Here is a 22033-nt window from a genome sequence, read left to right as displayed (position 1 = left end):
TGTGGAGAAAAGGGAACCCTCTTACACTGTTGGTGGGAATGCAAACTAGTACAGCCACTATGGAGAACTGTGTGGAGATTCCTTAAAAAACTGGAAACAGAACTGCCTTAGGATCCAGCAATCCCACTGCTGGGCATACACACTGAGGAAACCAGAAGGGAAAGAGACACGTGTACCCCAATGTTCATCGCAGCACTGTTTATAATAGCCAGGACATGGAAGCAACCTAGATGTCCATCAGCAGATGAATGGATAAGAAAACTATGGTACATATACACAATGGAGTATTACTCAGCCATTAAAAAGAATACATTTGTACCAGTTTTAAAAACAAGGATAATAAAATCTATAATATACAAAAAATTATACACACTTAATGTATACATTTTGATGAGTTGGGACTAAAGCATACATTGTAATACCATCACCACAATCAAGATACTAAACATATGGATCACTTCCACAAGTTTCCTTGTGTCGTTTTGTGTGTATGTGTTTTTGGGGCTTGAGGGTTTTTTTTTTGGTGAGAATATTTATCAAAATATTCTGCCCTCTTAATATATTTTAAATTATACAATATTATGTCATTAATAATATGCAATACATTATTATAGTATATAATTATCTAAATTCTTATATAATAATTATACCTCAGGTATTTAAAAAAGTAAAAATAACTGGGGAAAGCTGAACATTGAGATGATATTCAAACTATTTTCAAACACACCAAGTGTGATAATGATATTATATTTAGGTTACAAAATAGAATCATTATCTTTCAAAGATAAAAACTGAATTGTTTATGTTTTGGATTTGATTTAAAATATGTCAGGAGAGTAGAATAATGGGTGGTGGTATAAATAAATCAAGATTGGCCACATGATCACAACTGTCTAAATTGGATGAACAGTATAAGGTATTTTAATATGATAGTTAAACATTATGTTTGAAATTTTCCATAATAAAAATTTTTTAATAATTTAAAAAACATGATTATTAATAAGGTTGGATGGATTAAAAAATAACTATGAACAGGTGGTAGGAGAAGACAAATATCACATGACACAAATTCATACTTCATTAAGCAGCAAAATCATTTTAATATTTCTATCAAGCACAATAAATTAGTGCTACAGAAATGACGTGTATTTATTTTATGGTGTCAAATTTAAACAAATCTGGTGATTCCATTACTACACAAGCTGATAAGTATATTACATACGAATCTAGGCTTATTTTTTTAATTACTTAATTATTTTTATACAAGTAGCAATACAAAATTATCATAAAAATAAAAAACTACAGAAACTCACAAGGGTCATTGTGAGGCTCAAATGATAATGTATGTAAAAATTCTTTGCAAATAATAGTACTCTGTTCCAAAATTTTTAAAAATGCACTGTGTAAGAGATTAAACTATCATAAAAATACATATTTTTTTAAAGGAAGAAAATCAAGTTATGAAAGTTTGAAGGAAATTTGAAGTATAATACATTTTTCAAGGGACCACTCTACCTACCACATTATTCCATATACATGAAAGGAAACAGTGTGGTTTTTTTTTTTCCTCCTTTTCTTTGAACTTCTATTTAACTAGGAATTTCAGTCTTAGAAGAGTCCAGCCAGGGGTCAGACTATCTTACATTTCAAAACTCCTTAAATATTTAACTTTTTCTATTCATTTTCTTTAAGACACCTAAAGAATAATGCAGATAAACTTTGATATTAATAAAATCCTTGAAATTACTAATATAAATCTCTTTTAAAATAGAGTACACTGCAATGATATCAGATTCAGCACTGATACCTCTAAACCAAAACAAGCACCACCACCATTAATTGAGAAGTTACTACACGCCAGGCACTATTCATGATTCAGTTATAACCACTACTGGGCTTCCCTAGTGGCTCAGACAGTAAAGAATCCGCCTGCAATGCGGGAGACCTGGGTTCGACCCCTGGGTTGGGAAGATCGCCTGGAGGAGGGCTTGGCAACCCACTCCGGTATTCTTGCCTGGAGAATCCCCATGGACAGAGGAGCCTGGTGGGCTAGTCCATGGGGTCACAAAGGGTCAGACACGACTGAGCGACTAAACACACAAGGCAGTAGCATTATTAACTTCATTCAGTAGATGAGGAAAATGAGGCACAGACATGTTCATGAGGTGAATACAGTTTTTAAGAAAGAAAAAAGTCTTCCTTCTTCCATTTCTCCTACCAGTCCCCAAGCACACACATGGTATTTACAGCTCCTTGAGAACAAGGTTATGGTTTGTTCATCTTTGGACTCTCAGTATCTAGCATCTTGGCCCGTAAATACTGTCTGAATGAATCTTTTTAAGCTGTACAATCTACCCAATTTAAAACTTGAGTAAATAAAAAATTCATAACATTCTGTTTCTCCATGGATTACAAAAACATATGTATGTTAAACTCTGAAGTCAGTTTAAATGCCCAGCCATTTTAACAAAGATTTATGTCCAACTGAAACCTTTGCTTACCTGCATCATGAAGTGCGGTTCTTCCCTGCAGGTCTACATGTTCAGTGGGACAATTGTACTGTTAAAACACAGAAATTTAGTCATGTAATAAGTTTTATTTTCAAATTAAATATCGTGATTCAAATGAACAGCTGTTATTGCATCTCAAAAATACTGCATTTATCAAAAACTCTAAAGAGTACTAGACAAGTCATAAATATTTTGACATGTGACAAATACAATAACATTATACTATAAATTTAACAGTATTCCAGCTAACAGGAAAACATATGGTACATTACAATAGCATGGAATATAGAAACGGCTATTGTTTGGGTTTTGCTTTTTTTTCCTGTAACGGTTAAAACTTGAACAATTGAATCAGAAAAAAACAAATGAGCTCTGCTGTGAAACTCAATAGCAAACATGTTAAAGGAAACGTGTGACTAGACTCTTCAACTAAAAACTTAATCTAGCCCACTAGTTCATAGAACTTTGTGGTTGCCCAATTACAAGCTTAGCTAATGATGCTATTATACAGTCTGACTTACTGGTGTTTATACAGAAACATATAGATCCTACGCTGTGCCACTTCATCTCAAGTCATATACCAGACCACAGAAAATTCCAATCTCTAGCTAATGTCAACAGGAAGGTCAAGTCTTTGTTGTTTATTTTTAATACACTGAGTTATGCAATTCACTTCCCTCAGAGTTTTTGCTCTTTATTGTTCACATTCTTTCACAAACGATGGAAAAAATATTATGTAAGCTAACAGTCAAAGCTAGCCTACTATTTTCTTTGATCTCAAGTCCCAAAAATGCATTGAAAACACATCTACTATTTGCAGTCCAAGTAATAAAGTCAAAGTATTAACCACTTTTACTACCTGTAGAAGTTTTTGTAGACACAGTGCATGCCCATACTTTGCAGCCAGGTGAAGAGCATTCCTTCCTAGAAAAGAGATCATTTTAAACATACAATAAGGGTTATTTTCTTCACATGTGAATTCCCCTTAAAAATGTGATTGATTTTTCCAAAATCAGTTGACAGACGACTTCATTTATAGGCATGCTTTGGGTTTGTGCTTTATTTGCACTGAAGGAAGGACGGCAAAAATCACTCAGACTGTTCACTAGGCAAAACATCCAAAGCAGAAAGAACACAGACAAAAACAAGAAAGACATATGTCGGAGTTGGAATCAGCACAATACACATATAAAGTTTTATGAGTTCTGAAAAGGTATGGTTAGTCCAAAATTTCTAAAAATGAATATTCTGCATCAATGGAAAACACACACGTGTGTGTGTGTGTGTGTGTGTGTGTGTGCGTCTGTGTGTAATAAACAGTTTTTTCTTCATTCAAAGGTGGCAAGTAAATAAAGTTTGGTCTTCAATTAAGAGTTTGATGTACCTTTAGGTAAAGATTTACCTCACTAACTCATCTGTGATGTCTCTCTTTCTTTCCCTCCCTGCATTCCATTTCCAAACAGAGCTTTATTGTCCACATATGAAGTCACAGGATAAAACACTAAAGTTGTTAAGGAAACTCTCTGCTCTAGGTCAACTCCCATATTTCACTGAGTAACAAAGTATAAGTTCTAGTGATTGTCTATGTGAATGGAAAATTAAAACATTCACTAAAGAAAAGTGATAGCTATATTCAAACACTTAAAGTCTTCCTGTGATATGCAAACAAACTTATGCTATAGTATTTTAAAAGACAGACATAGGTATGACTAAGTTTAAGCAAGCGGCCTGTCTAAAAGAAATAATTTTTTATAAACATAGCTAGCTAAACAGACCAGGTCTCCTCATGAGACCTGATGGTTAAGAACACCGACTCTGACTGTGACTCATACACAGAAGGACCCTGGCATGTGACTTAACTCAGTGCCTTGCAGACTCATTGGCTTGATGTGAGGATAAAATGAATTAGTACATGTAAAGTGCTTAGCAGAATAGCATCATCTATTATCATGTTAAAAAAGCATCATCTATTCTTGTTATGATCACTATTGGTGATGCTGTTATGAGGCAATTAGTTCCCCAACAAGTCTAACCAAAGGCCTTAGGACAGCAAGAATTTATATACTGATTAGTACATGCATGTGTGGTGAGTTGCTTCAGTCATGCATGACTCTTTGTGACCCCATGGACTGTAGCCCGCCAGGCTCCTCTGTCCATAGAATCCTCCAGGCAAGAAAACTGGCGTGAGTCACCATGCCCTCCTCCAGGGGATCTTCCTGACCCAGGGATCGAACCCACATCTCCTACGGCTCCTGGGATTGCAGGTAGATTCTTTACCACTGAGCCATGAATAGTACATAAGTATAAATTAAATGGCCCCTATAGATTCTTTTAGAATCCTATAACACTACCAAGACAAACCCTAGACTTCAGGTCTCCATCTGCTAATCTGTTCAGTCATGCTTTCTGCTACACTGCCCTCTCCCCGACAATACCTAAACTAATTAGAAACAAAGTTACGGCCTTCGATCGGTAAATCACATTTAAGTCTGACTGAGAGCGTTATCAGTGGACAGCGCTTGTCTTCTCTGTACTATGGAGGCAAACATACCTGCGGTGTCACTGGTTGTAATATCAACTCCATGTATGAGGATGGCATTCAAACACTCAAGATTTCCCTTTGAGGCCACAACATGAAAGCTAAACAAAAAGAAAATTTTGTTACGCCATGGAAACTACCCAAGGTCAACTTTAATGTTACATTCATGCCATCTTATATTCAATGCTCCTACATACACACACGTACACACATGCATTTTAAAGGCTACACTAAACACCTACATATTTAATACAAGAAAAAAAGAAACTTATTTCACATTACTGAAAAACTCATTTTAATCCATATTTATATCACTACCCCTATAGTTTATCATTTCAATAGCAGAGGCACTGGTATTTAAACCTTAAATGCACTGAAAATTTTCTATCAGATTATTTTACTTAATTTCAAATATACGGAAACTGCCAAAACAAATGAAGATACCACAGAATGCTAAGGCCAAAGAGAGATCAAAACACTTATCCATCTCTTTAGAATTATTATATTAAAGCTGGCATAGAAAAGTTTTCAAAACAAGCTAAGCTATACTTGAAAGCCACAAAAGATCTGGCATCATCTTCTTCCCCCAAAGTACTACCACATAATTCCTCCTTTCACTCAAGAGATCTGTGTGACTGGTTGAAATTTCACACAAACAGGCAGAATTGAACACTTTTTCTAATAAGGCAAGGAAAGCCTACTTAAAAACATAACTTTAAGTCATCAAGTATTCAAGATACAGGATAAAATATCCCAGTGTTTCTTTGATCATCTAATACTTTTTCTTAATGAACAAACACAGAAATACTTTGTGTGCATTAAGAACTGATACTGTATGTAAATACAATAAGACTTATTGGCAAAGGACGTTGAACTCAGGCCATAAACAAGTACAGTAACCACTGTGAAGATGCCAGGAGGTAAAGGCTCAGCAAGGTGCCTGGATACAGACACACTCGGCAGCATACCCTGCAGTAGGGGTCTTCCCTCACCATACCACTTAAAAATTTTATACTTTCCCACTCCCTAAAACCTTAGTACTCCTAGCTCCCTCATCCCTGCTTTCATTATTTTAAATGTAACTATGCATTTCCTAATATATATAAATTCAAATTTTATTTTCTTTATGGTCTATTAATCTCCTCTAAGAAAGCAGGGATTCTTGGCTGTTCTGCTTCCTATTATATTCCCAGAACCAATTAAAGTACCAAACAGATGTATTGTTTTTTATTCACTAAGTCGTGTCCGACTCTTTTGAATCCCCATGGACCACGTAGCCCACCAGGCTCCTCTGTCCATGGGATTTACCAGGCAAGAATACTGGAGTAGGTTGTCAATTTCTTCTCTAGGGGATCTTTCCAACCAAGGGATCAAACCCGTGTCTTCTGCATTGGCAGGTGGGTTCTTTACCACTGAGCCACTTGGGAAGCCCACCAGACAGATGATAGACCCTCAAATATTTGAATAACTGAATGCTTAGAGACAAAATGTAGAGATACCTTGCAAATTCATTTTCAGATATTCAATTATGCCTCCATTAGCATTATGATGAATATAAATGCAAACTAGAGACCAAGCACTAAGTAAAGTAAACCAGGTTTGTGTACAGTTTGAATGAGAGAGAGATACTTCTGATAAAAAGAATATACTGTTCTTAAAAGTCAGATAAGTTCTCCTTATAGTAGAATTAAACTGCAATAAGGCTGAGGGTATCAATTCTTTCTGCAGCACTGAAGTGGGGAATTATATTATGCAATGCACTGAGAGAACTTTTTGAGGAATGGTAATTTCCTTCAAGCAAAGGTTTTTCATCTTCAAACAACTTTGGAGATCTCATTCTTTGTCTACCTGTTTTCACTTCTTAGCTCACAAAATTGGAAAGACTTCTTTTTGCCAAAATAACTTCGCATTATACTAATGATGCACTACGAGGGCAGAAATCAGCAAATCTACAATGCATTATTAATATGGGTGTGCTATGAATAGTAGATGTGCTTCAGAAAGAAGATACATCAACCATTACACTGTATGCAGAGTTGCAAAGGAGATCTGGAAAACTGCTTTATAGAAATATGCTTTTTCAATTAAAAAATCAACTTTTTCTTTTTAAAAACAAGACAAGTATTACTACTATAATAGGAGAGCCCCGTAATTTGGACAGTCCCCAAATCTGAAGACAACCAGAAAAGCATACAAAATAAGAAATCTGCCTGAAGGTATCAGTGAGCTAACATGATAGTGAAAAATTACTACGACAGTATGCAGGGAAGCACAGAGGCCCAGAGAGCTGAACCTGGAATACGGGGCTACTTTTTCTCTAGGAGCGTTTGCTGGTTAGAGAGAAAAGAACTAAGAGGTTGAACAGTCCTTTGACAGCCTGAGGGGAAGGCGAGTCAGGAACTGGAACCCACAGCTCTCCAACAGCCAATAGGGATTCTAGGTGAACTTGCCCCATTTTGTATTGGCAAAGGGCTACATCCCTGGGAAAGAGGTGACCAGGAATAAAATAGATTCTTGTAATGACTATCGCAAAGCCTCAAATATTTCATTTTTGAAACTGTATAGAGATCAAGAGCGGCTTTGCTGATGGCTCAGACGGTAAAGAATCTGTCTGCAATGCAGGAGACTGGGTTTTATCCCTGAGTCGGAAAGATCCCCTAGAGAAGAGATTGGCTACTCACTCCCATGTTCTTGCCTGGAGAATCCCACACACAGATGAGCCTCGAGGGCTGCAGTCCATGGGGTTGCAAAGAGTCAGACATGATAGAGTGACTTACACTTTCACTTCAGAGATCAAGAAGGACTTGTTAATTTTGCCTTACCTTTCAAAAATTAAAAACCAAAAAAAAAAAAAAAAAATCAAAATTAAACTATTTTTATAACTATAGAAAATATATTTGTAGTATGTCCTGTACTTAACTAAATATGAAATGCTTTAATTAAGAAACCCTTTGTGTATGAATAACAAAAGGAAAATATTTTATCCTGTGAATCCTGGAAAGACTTCTAATTCTATAGAGAATACCTCAAAAATTTACACTACTCAAGTATGTCATAAACTAAAGCTCACAGTTCATCATAAACCAAAGTTCACAGTTCATCATATTACACCAGATTTGCACAACTATGCAGGTCAGGAAGCAACAGTTAGAACTGGACATGGAACAACACACTGGTTCCAAATAGGAAAAGGAGTTCGTCAAGGCTGTATATTGTCACCCTGCTTATTTAACCTATATGCAGAGTACATCATGAGAAACGCTGGACTGGAAGAAACACAAGCTGGAATCAAGATTGCCGGGAGAAATATCAATAACCTCAGATATGCAGATGACACCACCCTTATGCCAGAAAGTGAAGAGGAACTCAAAAGCCTCTTGATGAAAGTGAAAGTGGAGAGAGAAAAAGTTGGCTTAAGGCTCAACATTCAGAAAACGAAGATCATGGCATCCGGTCCCATTACTTCATGGGAAATAGATGGGGAAACAGTGGAAAAAGTGTCAGACTTTATTTTTTTGGGCTCCAATATCACTGCAGATGGTGACTGCAGCCATAAAATTAAAAGACACTTACTCCTTGGAAGGAAAGTTATGACCAACCTAGATAGCATATTCAAAAGCAGAGACATTACTTTGCCAACAAAGGTTCATCTAGTCAAGGCTATGGTTTTTCCTGTGGTCATTTATGGATGTGAGAGTTGGACTGTGAAGAAGGCTGAGCGCCGAAGAATTGATGCTTTTGAACTGTGGTGTTGGAGAAGACTCTTGAGAGTCCCTTGGACTGCAAGGAGATCCAACCAGTCCATTCTGAAGGAGATCAGCCCTGGGATTTCTTTGGAAGGAATGATGCTAAAGCTGAAACTCCAGTACTTTGGCCACCTCATGCGAAGAGTTGACTTATTGGAAAAGACTCTGTGCTGGGAGGGATTGGGGGCAAGAGGAGAAGGGGACGACAGAGGATGAGATGGCTGGATGGCATCACTGACTCGATGGACGTGAGTCTGAGTGAACTCCAGGAGTTGGTGATGGACAGGGAGGCCTGGTGTGCTGCGATTCATGGGCTCGCAAAGAGTCGGACACGACTGAGCGACTGATCTGATCTGATCTGATTAATATAAGTAATTTCCCTCAAAACTGAACCTTCGATCAAAAAAGTCTGAACAAAATCTCAAGTAACCATTCATTCAAAACATGCAAAGCATGGGCAGACAAAACTGAAGAAATAAGGTTTCACTGAAGATTTTCATCACAAAGAAGATCCTTTGAACTCTTAACATCATGGCACTTAGGGGAAAAAATACAAAAAACAGTTTTGATATTAAATTTTTACTATTTATACTGTGAGCCCTATAAATGGCTTAAAATTTAGCAAAAATAGAAGCAGGACTCAAAATAACCAGTTTCTGCAGCCATCAAATTGCCTACTTTACAAAACTGAAACAGTACAAAAAATTGGGACTTCTCAAACTTCAATGCTCTTATAAGTAACTTAAAGTCATGCTCTGCTATTTTTATTATATTTATGTATCTAAGCATTCTACATCAAACATTAACTATTCACTTCCTAATATTCATTTCTATATTTAGTATCTGGTTTCTAGAATTCTAAAAAAAAAAAAAAAACTCTCTAAAAAAAAAAAACTCATGCAAGTATAAGGCAGAGAGGAATTTAAGGAAATGAGACTTTTCACCTCTAACTTTGGAAGGTTTCCCAGATAAGGTTTGAATTGCTGTATTTATAGAAGATAGGAACAGAATCTAGATCTACCCTTTAACCCAACCGCTCCCTATCCTCAACATCAAGGGAAATAATGAAGACTAGGAAGCGGTGGGAGAAAAGATACCTGGTTTATAAGCATATAGACAAGCCAGCAGCCTTCAGTAACACAAAAGGGCAGGATCACTGCCTGTATCTCCCTAAGTCACACCAGTTATTCTGCCTCTCTATTGTCCTAGACGTCTTCATTTAAATTAATTACCCCAATAGAAAAATGGATTGGGGTTAAGGGGGAAAGGCAAAGTAATTTATAGAACTCTTCCAAAATAGAAAACTTGGGTTTATACCCCAGGCTGTGAATTTTAATGAGACTAGACACCAAGTTATTTAGCCTCTGTAAACTTCTTTCAGAAGACCACTGTGAGGATCAAACATGATAAGGAATATTAAAAAAAAGCTTATAAACAAAACTGCACCAAATAACCCAGGCTGTGATTTGCCATAGGGCCCGAACAACTAGACCGCTGGGTAGTATTCTAGTAGTCTCTCTCTCACTTTGAAAATCTTTCATATTGAGGACAATTATTAGTCCAAATTGATGAAAGTCATGTCTGAAAGATTTTAGAGTGTGGGTTTTGATAAAGACTTTTTAAATTGCATGTTGATAACCGTAATCCACAAATTTCATTTGTATGCCAAGGGTGTCCCCTGGAGAGAATTACCACCAGTAATACTCACGCAGATCTGCCTTCTACATCTAGCTTGCCTGGATTGACTCCCTTTTTAGCAAGGATTGAGGACACTTTTTCTACATCTCCCCTTTCTGCTGCTTTCATCAATCGGTCATCGTATTTGTTCCAATCTGCTGCTTGCTACAACAAAGGAAAAAAAAGTAAACATAGCACACTACATACTGTATTAGAAAGGCTCTCCAAAGAGGGAACGAGAAGGGAAACAGTGCTGTCTAATGCATCATTCGGTTGTCAAATGTGTCTCAAATTCCTTTCTCCTCGCTATTCTAACTTGATGAAAAGAGCCTTTCCAAAACACACAATATACAAGAAATATTTTATATATTATATATTTGAGAAAAAGGGGGTTTCTCATGTTTTCTGCCCTGTTTTCTTTGCCTTCGGAGCAAAGAAAGGAAAGGAATTAACTGTTGAATACCTACCATGTGCCAGGTATAAATTACTGGAACAACCCTAGTCAACTAGATTTATCACCTCCATTTAACAGGTGAGAAAAATCAAGGCTCCAGGGATATTAAACGACTTAAGAGGCCAAGCCCAATTCTGACTTCTCATGACTTCCCAAAGGAGTGCGCTTGTTTCCTACTCTGTAATTCATGCTTTTGAAATTGGCCCTGGTTACCTATCACCCAAGACCTTTAGCGGCAGTGGAATTCTGTACACATTTAAGAACACTCACCCCTCTCCCCTCAGCATCAGTTGCTTAAAAGGTACTACTGCAAATATAATTATAGAAGCAAACTGTACACACATACATGCAATTAGAAAAGCAATCCATTATGCTTATATATTAGGATAAAAAGAAACATATACACAGATTATTTTTTAAAAAGCTCTAAAAATATTAACTACTTAAAAACCCTAAAATTATAGGATCAGAGATGACTTTCATTTTCTTGCTTCTTTACATTCAACATATACTGCTTTTTATTAAAAAAAAAAATGTTTGATTTCAACCAAAACAGTGCATATGTATTTCAAAGGAACATTAAAGGCAATTTTTTTTAAAATAGAAAAACATATCAAATGATATATATTTTAATTATATCAAAGTTATCAAGTTTTAATTGAAGAAAATACATTCAAGATATTAGATATTCTGAAGCCAATAACTTTAACCTTTTCTTAGTAAGTAGAAATGTATTACTCAGAACTAAAATATACACTATTTAAACAAGTAAGGTTTTAGCCTTTTAAAATTCTGTACAGTAAACTTATTGCTAAATTCTTCTTTGCTAAGTTCAATATCATTTTTAGAACAAAAAACAATGTACACATCTTTCACTTAACTTAAAAGCAATTCCTATGTCCACAAATACAATAACAAATCTCTGGAGGAAAAAAATGAATCACCTTATATAAAGCAAATGTTTGATCAATAGGATTATTTTATATCCACTCTTCTCTAAAACAAAACAAAAAAGTAACCAATCTTCTAGCTAAATAAGTAATGTATTCATTAAATACTTGAAGTGAAAAATATAAAAACTGAATATGAAAAAAGACAGATATATTAAAATTTTAACCCACCAATGAAATGTAACATTTCAATGGAATCTGGTTCAAGTATCTACACAGACTTCAGAATTGTTGTCTGCAGTCAAATTTGGAGATGAACTACTTCCTTCTAACTTGAAAAGTTCAAACTATCAACTATGATACGAGTCCTAGGAGCCCTACTTACTGCCTCAGTCTAAACAACATTTTCAGCTTCCCCTTTCTTTAGCTTTAAAACAAAACAATCAGTGTACTGGCTCTAATTTGGGGAGTGGTAGTAGATGCAGGCTTTTGTGTTTTCAAATGCCTAAGGGATTAAGTCAGGTTTAGCAAACAAACCCTTGCTCTAAATTGATTAGTTTACCCTTGCAGTTAGAACAATCCCAATTTTATTTCCAAGTAAACTAGCCGGTGGAGAAAGGAGCTATCTAAAACACTAGAGCAATTGCAAAATCCCAAGGTAAGGCTCTTTAAAAGATAACTAAATGAGATTAAAGTCTGGTATTAATCCTGTGATTTTCAGTTCTTCTCTACCAAGCACTTTGGTCCACTGTCAGTTAACAGAAATACTGCTCAATTACTAAAATTCTATTATGAGCTTTTTCAATCCAGAAAAAGAAACAAGCACTTTTGTTTTCGATCACTAGCCCCAGCCTGCTAATCAAATAAACTAGAGAGAACAGAGTAAGACAAAGAAACCAAATTTTTAAAAAAAGTAGTACGTTTTAAAAGAATACAGTTCAGAAAGCCTGGCCAAGACGCTTTTGTTTCACTGACTACAGGGATACCTACTCTGTTCTTAGGAGCACAAGAAAACCAACAGCTCATCATAGACAGGATTTAGTTTCTTGTTGCTAACAGCAAATTAGTTCGCATTAAGTTACAAATCACTGTGGCTCACAAAGCGAGCCCTCAGAGAAACTCCTAACTAGTGACTCAGTCCTTCTTCTTAGAACTCTTCCTGTTCTGCAATCTTCATGCTGCACTACACTTAGCTTGGATCTCTAAGGATATTTTCTTCGTCTTCGGAATCCTTCTCCGCCTTCATAACGCTTGAAAATTATCTTCCTTGCAGCGGCAGCACTTGATTAAGAGCAGCCCCAAGTCAGGTACTGTAACTCCTCCTATTTGTCGTTTAGAAGCTGTCTTTCTCTGCCTTCCCTTTTCGGGGACTCCACTGGAAAGCTTGAACAGCACTCTACATCCTGCCGCCTCAACACTGCGACACAGACCAGCGTCTGTGCACAATAAAGCTGTCCACATCCGAATCATCCCATAAACAGCGTGTAGACTGTCTCCCATTGGTCAGGATCTATTTTAGATTCCATAGGCCTTGACAGCTGAGTGATGGATAGAGAAGAGCAGCTAAGAATATACTATAAATGCATGCTTCTCCTCTGAGTAATAAACCTAAGGTCTGCGAGGGAAAAATGACTCAAACACATTGTAAAACATGCTTTTTATATCAAAGCAACTTGCGTGACATTACAACAATATTGTTAACAGAAAAATTTGGTTATTCCCACAAAAAAACATTTTAAACCCGTTTCAGTCTTAGGATTGTCTAAACAGAAGTTATAATAACCTTGATAAACAGAATATAAAATTCTATTTTTGGCAAATAGAATCACACTTTAAGGAAACACACACACAAAGAAACATTTTCAGATTTTTCTCCATTTTCCTTGTACCCCCTCAGTCTCATTCTGCATGCAACCAGGTTTCAGCTTACAACTGCTGCCAGTCTGTCTCCTAACATGTTAAATGAGAAGAGCGAGGCACTGCCAAGACATTAAATAGTCTGCATTATGATGAGTACTTTTCAACAAATTTTAAATTTAACTCACTGCTCTTAATTTCCAAGTTTAGCACCCTGCCTGATATAGCAAGTAAATATTTTATCAGTGGAAAATCAAATTATCTGGATTCAGGGATTTTAAAAAACAAATAAGATGATTAAATATTAAAGGAAGCAAATGCATATTAACCACTGAGCTAGACTGTAAATAAAACTCCACTTGGGGACAAAGTAAACAACCTCTTCACGTCCTCCTCCTGATGTTTTACCTGCTTGTACTACAACATCCCTTACATTATCAAGGACGGTGACAAATTTCCACAAGCTCCAGGGATTGTTTCTGTTCTAGTTCCCGCATTGGCACAAGAGTAATTTACACTTCCTCCAAAAAGTCAGATTTGGGAAAACCATTCCATGGGAATGAAAAACCGCCCAATACAACTGTGTACAGGAAGGAGGCAAGGGCTACACTGCAGAGCATGCCGCCAGCTAAACTCTGTTACGAATATCATCAAGAAAGCCATTTTCTACCATGCGAAATATTAGGCACATATTCTGAGATATATAAGATCATATGCCATCATGTATTATTTTTGAAACAACTTTTTTTTCCCCCCAAATCACGTTAGACATCACAATGGATTCTTGGCTGGACCCAGAGACTCTGCCCACTCCATTTCACCCTTCTTCAGAGGAAATCTGGGTGGGATAGAACTCAGGCCCCATCCTTTGGTTAACAAAGCAAGCACATCCTTTCTAGAAATAGGACAGCAAAGGCAAAGCAAATAGAAAGAAAGGGGGAAATCTGCAAGGAGTAATAACAGCTATATATGGAGCTGTCTTCTGTAATAACTAAGGCTCAGGAGATAGGATGATGGACCCTCCTACACTGTGGATATCCTGAACCTCCTCTGTTTCTCAATCTCCTTTTCCTACTCTCTCTCTCCTTCTCAGCTATTTCCCAAGAGCTCAAGACAAATTCCCACCTCTGCTGTCCCCTGTGCCAATAAGGTTCTTCCCTTACCTTCATTCTAGTTCTTAAATATCACTTCCTCAGAGAACTTCTCAAATACTGTATCTACAGCACTAGCCCCATGCTACCCTTGCCGCTCTTTATCTTTCGGCCCTGGTTCATCCATCTTCATAATACTTATCAGTATCTGCCAGCATATCATATGTTTACCCATTTATTAGCCTACTTCCTATTTCTGGTATTTACTTCAAAAATAATCAAAATAATCAGGGGAACAGACTGAATTCAACAGCACATGGAAAGGATTATACACCATGACACCACATATACCAATGCAGGAGACATGGATTCAATCCCTGGTCTGGGAAAATCCCACATGGCCATGAAGCAACTAAGCCTATACGCCACAACTATTGAGCTCATGCTCTAGAGCCCAGGAGCCACAACTACTGAATCCTGCATGCCCGTGCTCACAAGAGAAGCCATGGCGATGAGAAGCCCTTACACTGCAACTAGAGAAAAGCCCATACAGCAATGAAGACCCAGCAAAGCCAAAGATAACTAAATCATAAAAAAAGAAGGAAATTACCTCAACATAATAATAGTTATATGTGCAAAGCACATAGGTATCATCATATCCAATGGTGAAACACTTCCTCTACCATCAGGAACAAAATAAGGATGCTCACTCTCACTATTTTTATTCAACAAAGTATTAGAAGTTCTACCCAGAACAATTAGACAAAAAAAGGAAACAAAAGGCATTCAAATTGGAAAGGGAGAAGTAAAATTATTCTGTTTGCAGACGACATGATGGTATATGTTGCTCTTTGTTGTTTAGTTGTTAAGTTATATCTGACTCTTTTGCAACCCCATGGACTGGAGCCCGCCAGGCTCCTCTGTCCATGGAATTCTCCAGGCGAGAATACTGAAGTGGGTTGCCATTCCCTTCTCCAGGGGATCTTCCTGACCAAGGATTGAACCCAGGTCTCCTGTATTGGCAGGCAGATTCTTTATCATTGAGCCACCTGGGAACTTGATGTTATATGCAGAAAATCCTAAAAATTCCACAAGAATAAAAAATTTAGACCTAATCAATGAATTCAGCACAATTACAGGATAAAAAAGCAACACACAACAATTATGCTTCTATATACACTAACAAGGAGTAATCCAGAAATGAAACTAAGAAAACAATTCCACTTACAATAGCATCAAAAATAATACAATAATTAGGACTAAACCAATAAAGTGAAAGACTTGTATACCAAAAACTACAAAACATTGCTGAAAGAAATTAGAGAAGATAACAAATAAATGAAAAGACAGTTCATGTTAGACTGGAAGATTTACTATCATTAATGTCAATACTACTCAAAGCAATTCACAGATTCAATATAATCTCTATCAAAATTCCCAAGGCATTTTTTTTTTTCAGAAATAGAAAAATTTATCTTAAAATTCATATTGACTTTCAAGGGAACCAAAATAGCCAAATAATCTTGAAAAAGTTTGAGGTCTCACATGTTCTGATTTCAAAGCATGCTACAAGGTTACAGTAATCAAAACAGTATGGTACTGTCATGAGAACAGATACATAGCTCATTGGGCTTCCCTGGGGGCTCAGACAGTAAAGAATCCGCCTGCAATGCAGGAGACCTGGGTTTGATCCCTGGGTTGGGAAGATCCCCTGGAGGAGGACATGGCAACCCACTCCAGTATTCTTGCCTGCAGATCCCCATGAACAGAGGAGCCTGGTGGGCTACAGTCCATGGGGTCGCTAAGAGTCAGACACAACTGAGCGACTAAGAACACACACAGCACAGATCTATGAAGTAGAATAAAGGACCAGAAATAAACCCTAATATATAAGGTCAAATGATCTTCAACAAGGGTGTAAGACCAGTTGACGGTGAAAGGACAGTCTCTTCAACAATTTCTGTTGAGAAAACTGGATATCCATGTGCAAAAGAATGAAGATGGACCCTTACCTTACACCATATAGAAAACTTAATTCAAAATGATTAAAGACTAAATTTAAAGACCTAAATTTAACATTCAAACATAAAACTCCTAAAAGAAAATACAGGGAAAAGCTTTATGACTTTGGATTTAACAGTAATTTCTTATATATGACAACAAAAGCACAGGCAACAAAAGCAAAACTGGAACTGGATCCAACTTAAAAACTCCCGTATGAAAGACAAAGAATGAGAAAGTATTTCCAAATCATGTATCTGATAAACAGTTAATAAGGAGACTATATAAAGAACTGTAACTCAATTATAAAGAAACAAATAACCCAATTAAAAATGGGCAAAGGAGTTAAATTAGACCTTTCTCCAAAGATGATATATGAATGACCAATAAGCATATAAAAAGATGTTAAACATCCTTAAATTAGAAATACAAATCAAATCGTAATAAGATATCACTTCATGCCCATTGGAATGGCTACGATCAAAAAATTAGAAAATGGTAAGTTCTGCTAAGAATGTGGAGAAATCTGAACCCTTCCCATAGATGGTAGAGAAATCTGAACCCTTCCCACAGTTGGTGGGAATGAACACAGTGTAACCACTACAGAAAACGAGATGAAGATTCCTCAAAAAATTAAAAATAGAACCACACAATCCACTAATCCTTTTTCTGGGTATATATCTGAATGGATTGAAAGTAGAGTCTCAAAGAGGTATCTGCACGCCCATGTTCACTGCAGCATTATTCACAATAGCCAAGAGGTGGAAGCAACCCAAATGTCCATTGATGGGTGAACTGATAAACAAAATGTGGTATATACGTGCAATGGGATAGGAATCAGGCATAAAAAGGAAGGAAATTCTTCACGTATTACACCACAGATGAATCTTGACATTATGCTAAGTGAAATAAATTTCAGCCCTCCAAAGACAAATACTCTATGATTCCACTTATGAGGTATCCAAAGTGGTCAAATTCAGAGAAACAAAACATAGAATGGATCTGGGGAAAGAGGGAAATGGGGAGTTGTTATTTAATGGATGTATTTTAGATTTATAAGGTGAAAATTTTCCGATGATAATTTGCACAACAGTGTGAATATACTTAACACGACTGACATGTTCACTTAAAAATGGTTAAGATGGTAAACTGTCTGTGCTTTTTACCACAATTCAAAAGAAAACAAAAGGAATGCAGTCTCACAATATCATTAGCATGATTTACATTAATTAATAAACTTTTAAAAACAAAATTAAGAGGGTGAAGATAGAGATGAAATGAGATTGACCACAGGTCAATAATTGTTCAAGCTGAGTTACAGGTTCATCAGGTGTTCACTAGGCTAAACTATTCTCTCAACTTCTGGTTCATGCACTTTTGACACTTGGTCCAATAAATGTGGTTGATGTATAAATTTTTTAACATGCCTCTCACCAAGGCCCTTTACTGATTCATTAATTTGGCAGGAAACACAGTATATCCTTTCCACTCAGTCCTCTCTGGATTAAAATGAAGCCATTTTCATTCACAGCCATATACTTACAAGATGAGTCCTGTGCTACTGAATGAAAGGATTCTGAAAAGAAGCAGTTTTTTTTTTAAAGCATTAAGTATTTACCACATATTATAATAAATGTTTCTGTACTTCAGTACTGTACTGTTTGAAAAGAAGCTATTCATTAAACTCAGAATGTACCAAGCCAACACATCTAAAAATCAAAATACAGTTGTTTCTAGAGAATAAATAAAACATTCTAACACAAAGATTCTAGGTAGACCTAAATAGATGATACCTTTAAACGCTAAATCACCATAAAGAAAATCACTTAAAAGTTTCAACAGTGATTTCCTCATACTAGCATCAACTGCAAATTCATAACTTTTCAGAAATTAAATGAAATTTTTAAAATGTTTACATAATACACATCTAATGTAGAAAATTTGTAATACATTTAACTTTACATATAAAAATAGAAATTCCACCACACAGAAAAAAAATTACTAAAAATTTTGTATACTAACCTCTAATTTCTTCTCTGTTAAAAGGTCTGGTTAAGATTTTTAAACATAAATGAGTCCAACAGTTGCTTCATTTATTCAATATTTAGGAAAGAAGGTCTCTTGAGAAGAACTTTATAGAAGCAATAAGCAAGTAGACTTTAAAATATATGCAAATTCATATAAAGTATTTATATATTTAAGGGGTAGACTCAATAGGTCACAGGTAATATTATTTAAAGACCAGTTTTAGCCTAAAGGCCATTTTAGATGCATTATCCAAAAGAGAAACATACAGAAAACTTTCACAGATTACCACAAAACTTTCATAGAAACTGCTTAAAACCAAGAAAAAGACATGCTAAACTAATTCACAGTTGTTGATCATTCTAGTGTCGCAGACCCCTTCAAGAATGAGATGAAAGGAATGGACACTCTTTTTAAATGTATATATAAGCACATAATCAAAATAATTTACATTTATTTTTGGAGGATCACTGATCTCGCTACAAATATGGAATCCAAGAACTCCAAGTCAAAAACCGCTAACACAGATAAGGAGAAGCAGCAAAGAAGTTTTGTCTTTCATTTCTAAAATACTGAATAACTGTCAGAAAATGGGATAATTTATTTTGTTCAGTAAAAATTTACCAAGCATTATGTGTAAAGGGATATATTTAAATACTCGACTCAGGATTTAAATACACATTATCATTTGGTATGTGCTATGCCACAAGTCAGGTGCAGGATATAAAATAGGGAACAAAACATACATGAGACCTGGCCTCAGGCAATTCACAGGAATAAAACCCAGTTATTTTCTTCAATTGCTCTCACAATATGAAAAAGACAGATACATATGTAAACATGCAAATAATCATAATACACTGCCATCTATGTTCTATGCTCAGATGCTCAGTTGTGTCTGACTCTTTATGACCCCAGGGACTGTTGCCTGCCAGGTTCCTCTGTCTATGGGATTCTCCCTGCTGTAATACTACATTAATTACATGGAAGGTACAGAGATAGTTCCAAAGAGAGAAAATCAGAAAAAAAAAAAAAATTGTAGGAAAAAAAGTAGATAGTTTAGTAAACTACCTACTAAAAGATGAGTAGGGAGACAAGATCAGAGGCCGAACTCAGGATCTAACAAGATGGCCGGGCTGCCCCACAAGATTATCAAGGAAACCCAGCATCTGCTGGCAGAACCAGTTCCTGGCATAAAGCAGAACCAGAGAAAAGCAATGCCTGTTATTTTCATGTGGTCGCTGCTGGCCCACAGGATTCCCCCTTTGAGGGAGGGACTTTTAAACTTGAACTATTCCTTCCAGAAGAGTACCCAATGACAGCCCCTAAAGTACATTTTATAACCAAAATTTATCATCCTAATGTAGACAAGCTGGGAAGAATATGTTTAGATATTTTGAATAGGTGGTCCCCAGCACTGCCATATGAACAGTTCTGCCATGGATCCTGGCTTTGTTAAGTGCTTCCAAACCAGATAATCCATTAGCAAACAGTATAAGAGCACTGGAAGGCCAACGAAGCCCAAGCCATAGAAACAGCTAGAGCATGGACTAGGCTATATGCCATGAATAATATTTACATTGATCCGATCATCAAGTCTGCATGACTTCTGTTCTGCCAAGACGTCTTCCTTTTTTGTTTGCATTTAATGGACACAGTCTTAAAAACATTACAGAATAAAAGCCTAGACAGGTTCAGTCCTTTGGTGATTAAATACACATTAGCAAGTCTATGTCTTGCCCTGATTCACTGTTGTAAAGCCTGAGTAGAGGCTACAAGTATTATCTGGATGTTGTGAAACATTCAAAAGCAGTGACCCCTCTCTGTTTTTACTCATTTCCCCCATCACGGTTTAAATAGAAAGCACTGTGAATAAAGGTGGTGGTCAGGGTTAGCAGCAGGGGTGCGGGTGTTATACTTTTTTTTGGTGAGGGAGAAGGTAGTTTTAGTTTATTTAATGAGTTCCTTTCTCCCGTCTTATGGTGATCTAACTGCATTGGGTAAAAACAGCTAGCCAGTTTTTTAGAATATGCTCTCCAGCCAAGTCTAACTTTATTTAGACACTGTAGATGGACAAGCTCTATCATTTGAACTAAAATGGAAACATTAAACAAATATCACAGCCCTTATTAGTAACACTGTGACCTTCCTGTCAAGTGTAGAATTCTCCCTTCAAGAAAAACCTTGTAATCATTTTGTGTGGCTTGTCTGGAAACTTTTGTAAATCTTATGTTTTAGTAAAATATTTTCTGTCATTCTAAAAAAATTAAAATTAAAAAAAAAAAGATGAGTAGAAAAATCACCAGGTTTGAAATAACACCACAAATTAGAAAATTAAACACAACTTGTAGACAAAGCACTTCATCATATTGTAATTAAAAAATCTGTTCACATACGACTGCCATATACACATCTGCAACCCAGGCTTCTCTAAGCTTCAGGCCCACATATTCAAATTTCTTCTTGACAATCCCTCTTCAGTGTCTTAAAAGTACCTCAATGTTTCAAACTATAAACATGTTCTTCCTCCTGAAACTTGATCTTACTCCAACTTTCACTAACACAGTAAATGATACTATTATCCATCTAGTTGTACAAGACAGAAATATAGAGATGAGTCTTGACACCAGACCCTCCTTGTTCCCCTGGCACCAAATCTCAGAGACTTTCAGTTCAGTTCAGTCGCTCAGCCGTGTCCAACTCTTTGCGAACCCATGGATTGTAGCACGCCAGGCCTCCCTGTCCATCACCAACTCCCGGAGTTCACTCAGACTCACGTCCATCGAGTCAGTGATGCCATCCAGTCATCTCATCCTCTGTTGTCCCCTTCTCCTCCTGCCCCCAATCCCTCCCAGCATCAGAGTCTTTTCCAATGAGTCAACTCTTCGCATGAGGTGGCCAAAGTACTGGAGTTTCAACTTTAGCATCATTCCTTCCAAAGAACACCCAGGACTGATCACCTTTAGAATGGACTGGTTGGATCTCCTTGAAGTTCAAGGGACTCTCAAGAGTCTTCTCCAACACCACAGTTCAAAAGCACCAATTCTTCGGCGCTCAGCTTTCTTCACAGTCCAACTCTCACATCCATACATGACCACTGGAAAAACCATAGCCTTGACTAAACGGACCTTTGTTGGCAAAATAATGTCTCTGCTTTTCAAAATGCTATCTAGGTTGGTCATAACTTTCCTTCCAAGGAGTAAGCGTCTTTTAATTTCATGGCTGCAGTCACCATCTGCAGTG

The 22033-nt window shown here is 36.6% G+C and overlaps 1 protein-coding gene and 1 pseudogene across 4 annotated transcripts in view; one reads left to right on the top strand and one right to left on the bottom strand.

The window, feature by feature from the left end:
- The window catches only part of UACA (uveal autoantigen with coiled-coil domains and ankyrin repeats), an 87417-nt gene that overhangs the window by 30763 nt on the left and 34621 nt on the right, over positions 1-22033 (bottom strand). For 2 of the 4 annotated variants that reach the window (XM_010834482.1, XM_010834485.1), the window contains exons 2-5: positions 10504-10637; positions 5062-5150; positions 3370-3434; positions 2502-2559 (exon numbers count right to left, since the gene is read on the bottom strand). In XM_010834482.1, coding sequence (XP_010832784.1) covers positions 2502-2559; positions 3370-3434; positions 5062-5150; positions 10504-10637 — 346 coding nt within the window. Of the gene's footprint in view, positions 1-2501; positions 2560-3369; positions 3435-5061; positions 5151-10503; positions 10638-12047; positions 12780-12806; positions 13796-22033 lie in introns of those variants that run through there. The other 2 variants (XM_010834483.1, XM_010834484.1) reach the window with 2 other exon arrangements.
- Positions 19833-21522, top strand: LOC104984645 (annotated as a pseudogene).

The sequence above is a fragment of the Bison bison genome, unplaced genomic scaffold, assembly GCF_000754665.1.
Source record: "Bison bison bison isolate TAMUID 2011002044 unplaced genomic scaffold, Bison_UMD1.0 scf7180017864034, whole genome shotgun sequence".
Taxonomy (NCBI): Eukaryota; Metazoa; Chordata; class Mammalia; order Artiodactyla; family Bovidae; genus Bison; species Bison bison.
This window is presented reverse-complemented; position numbering and strand designations above follow the sequence as displayed.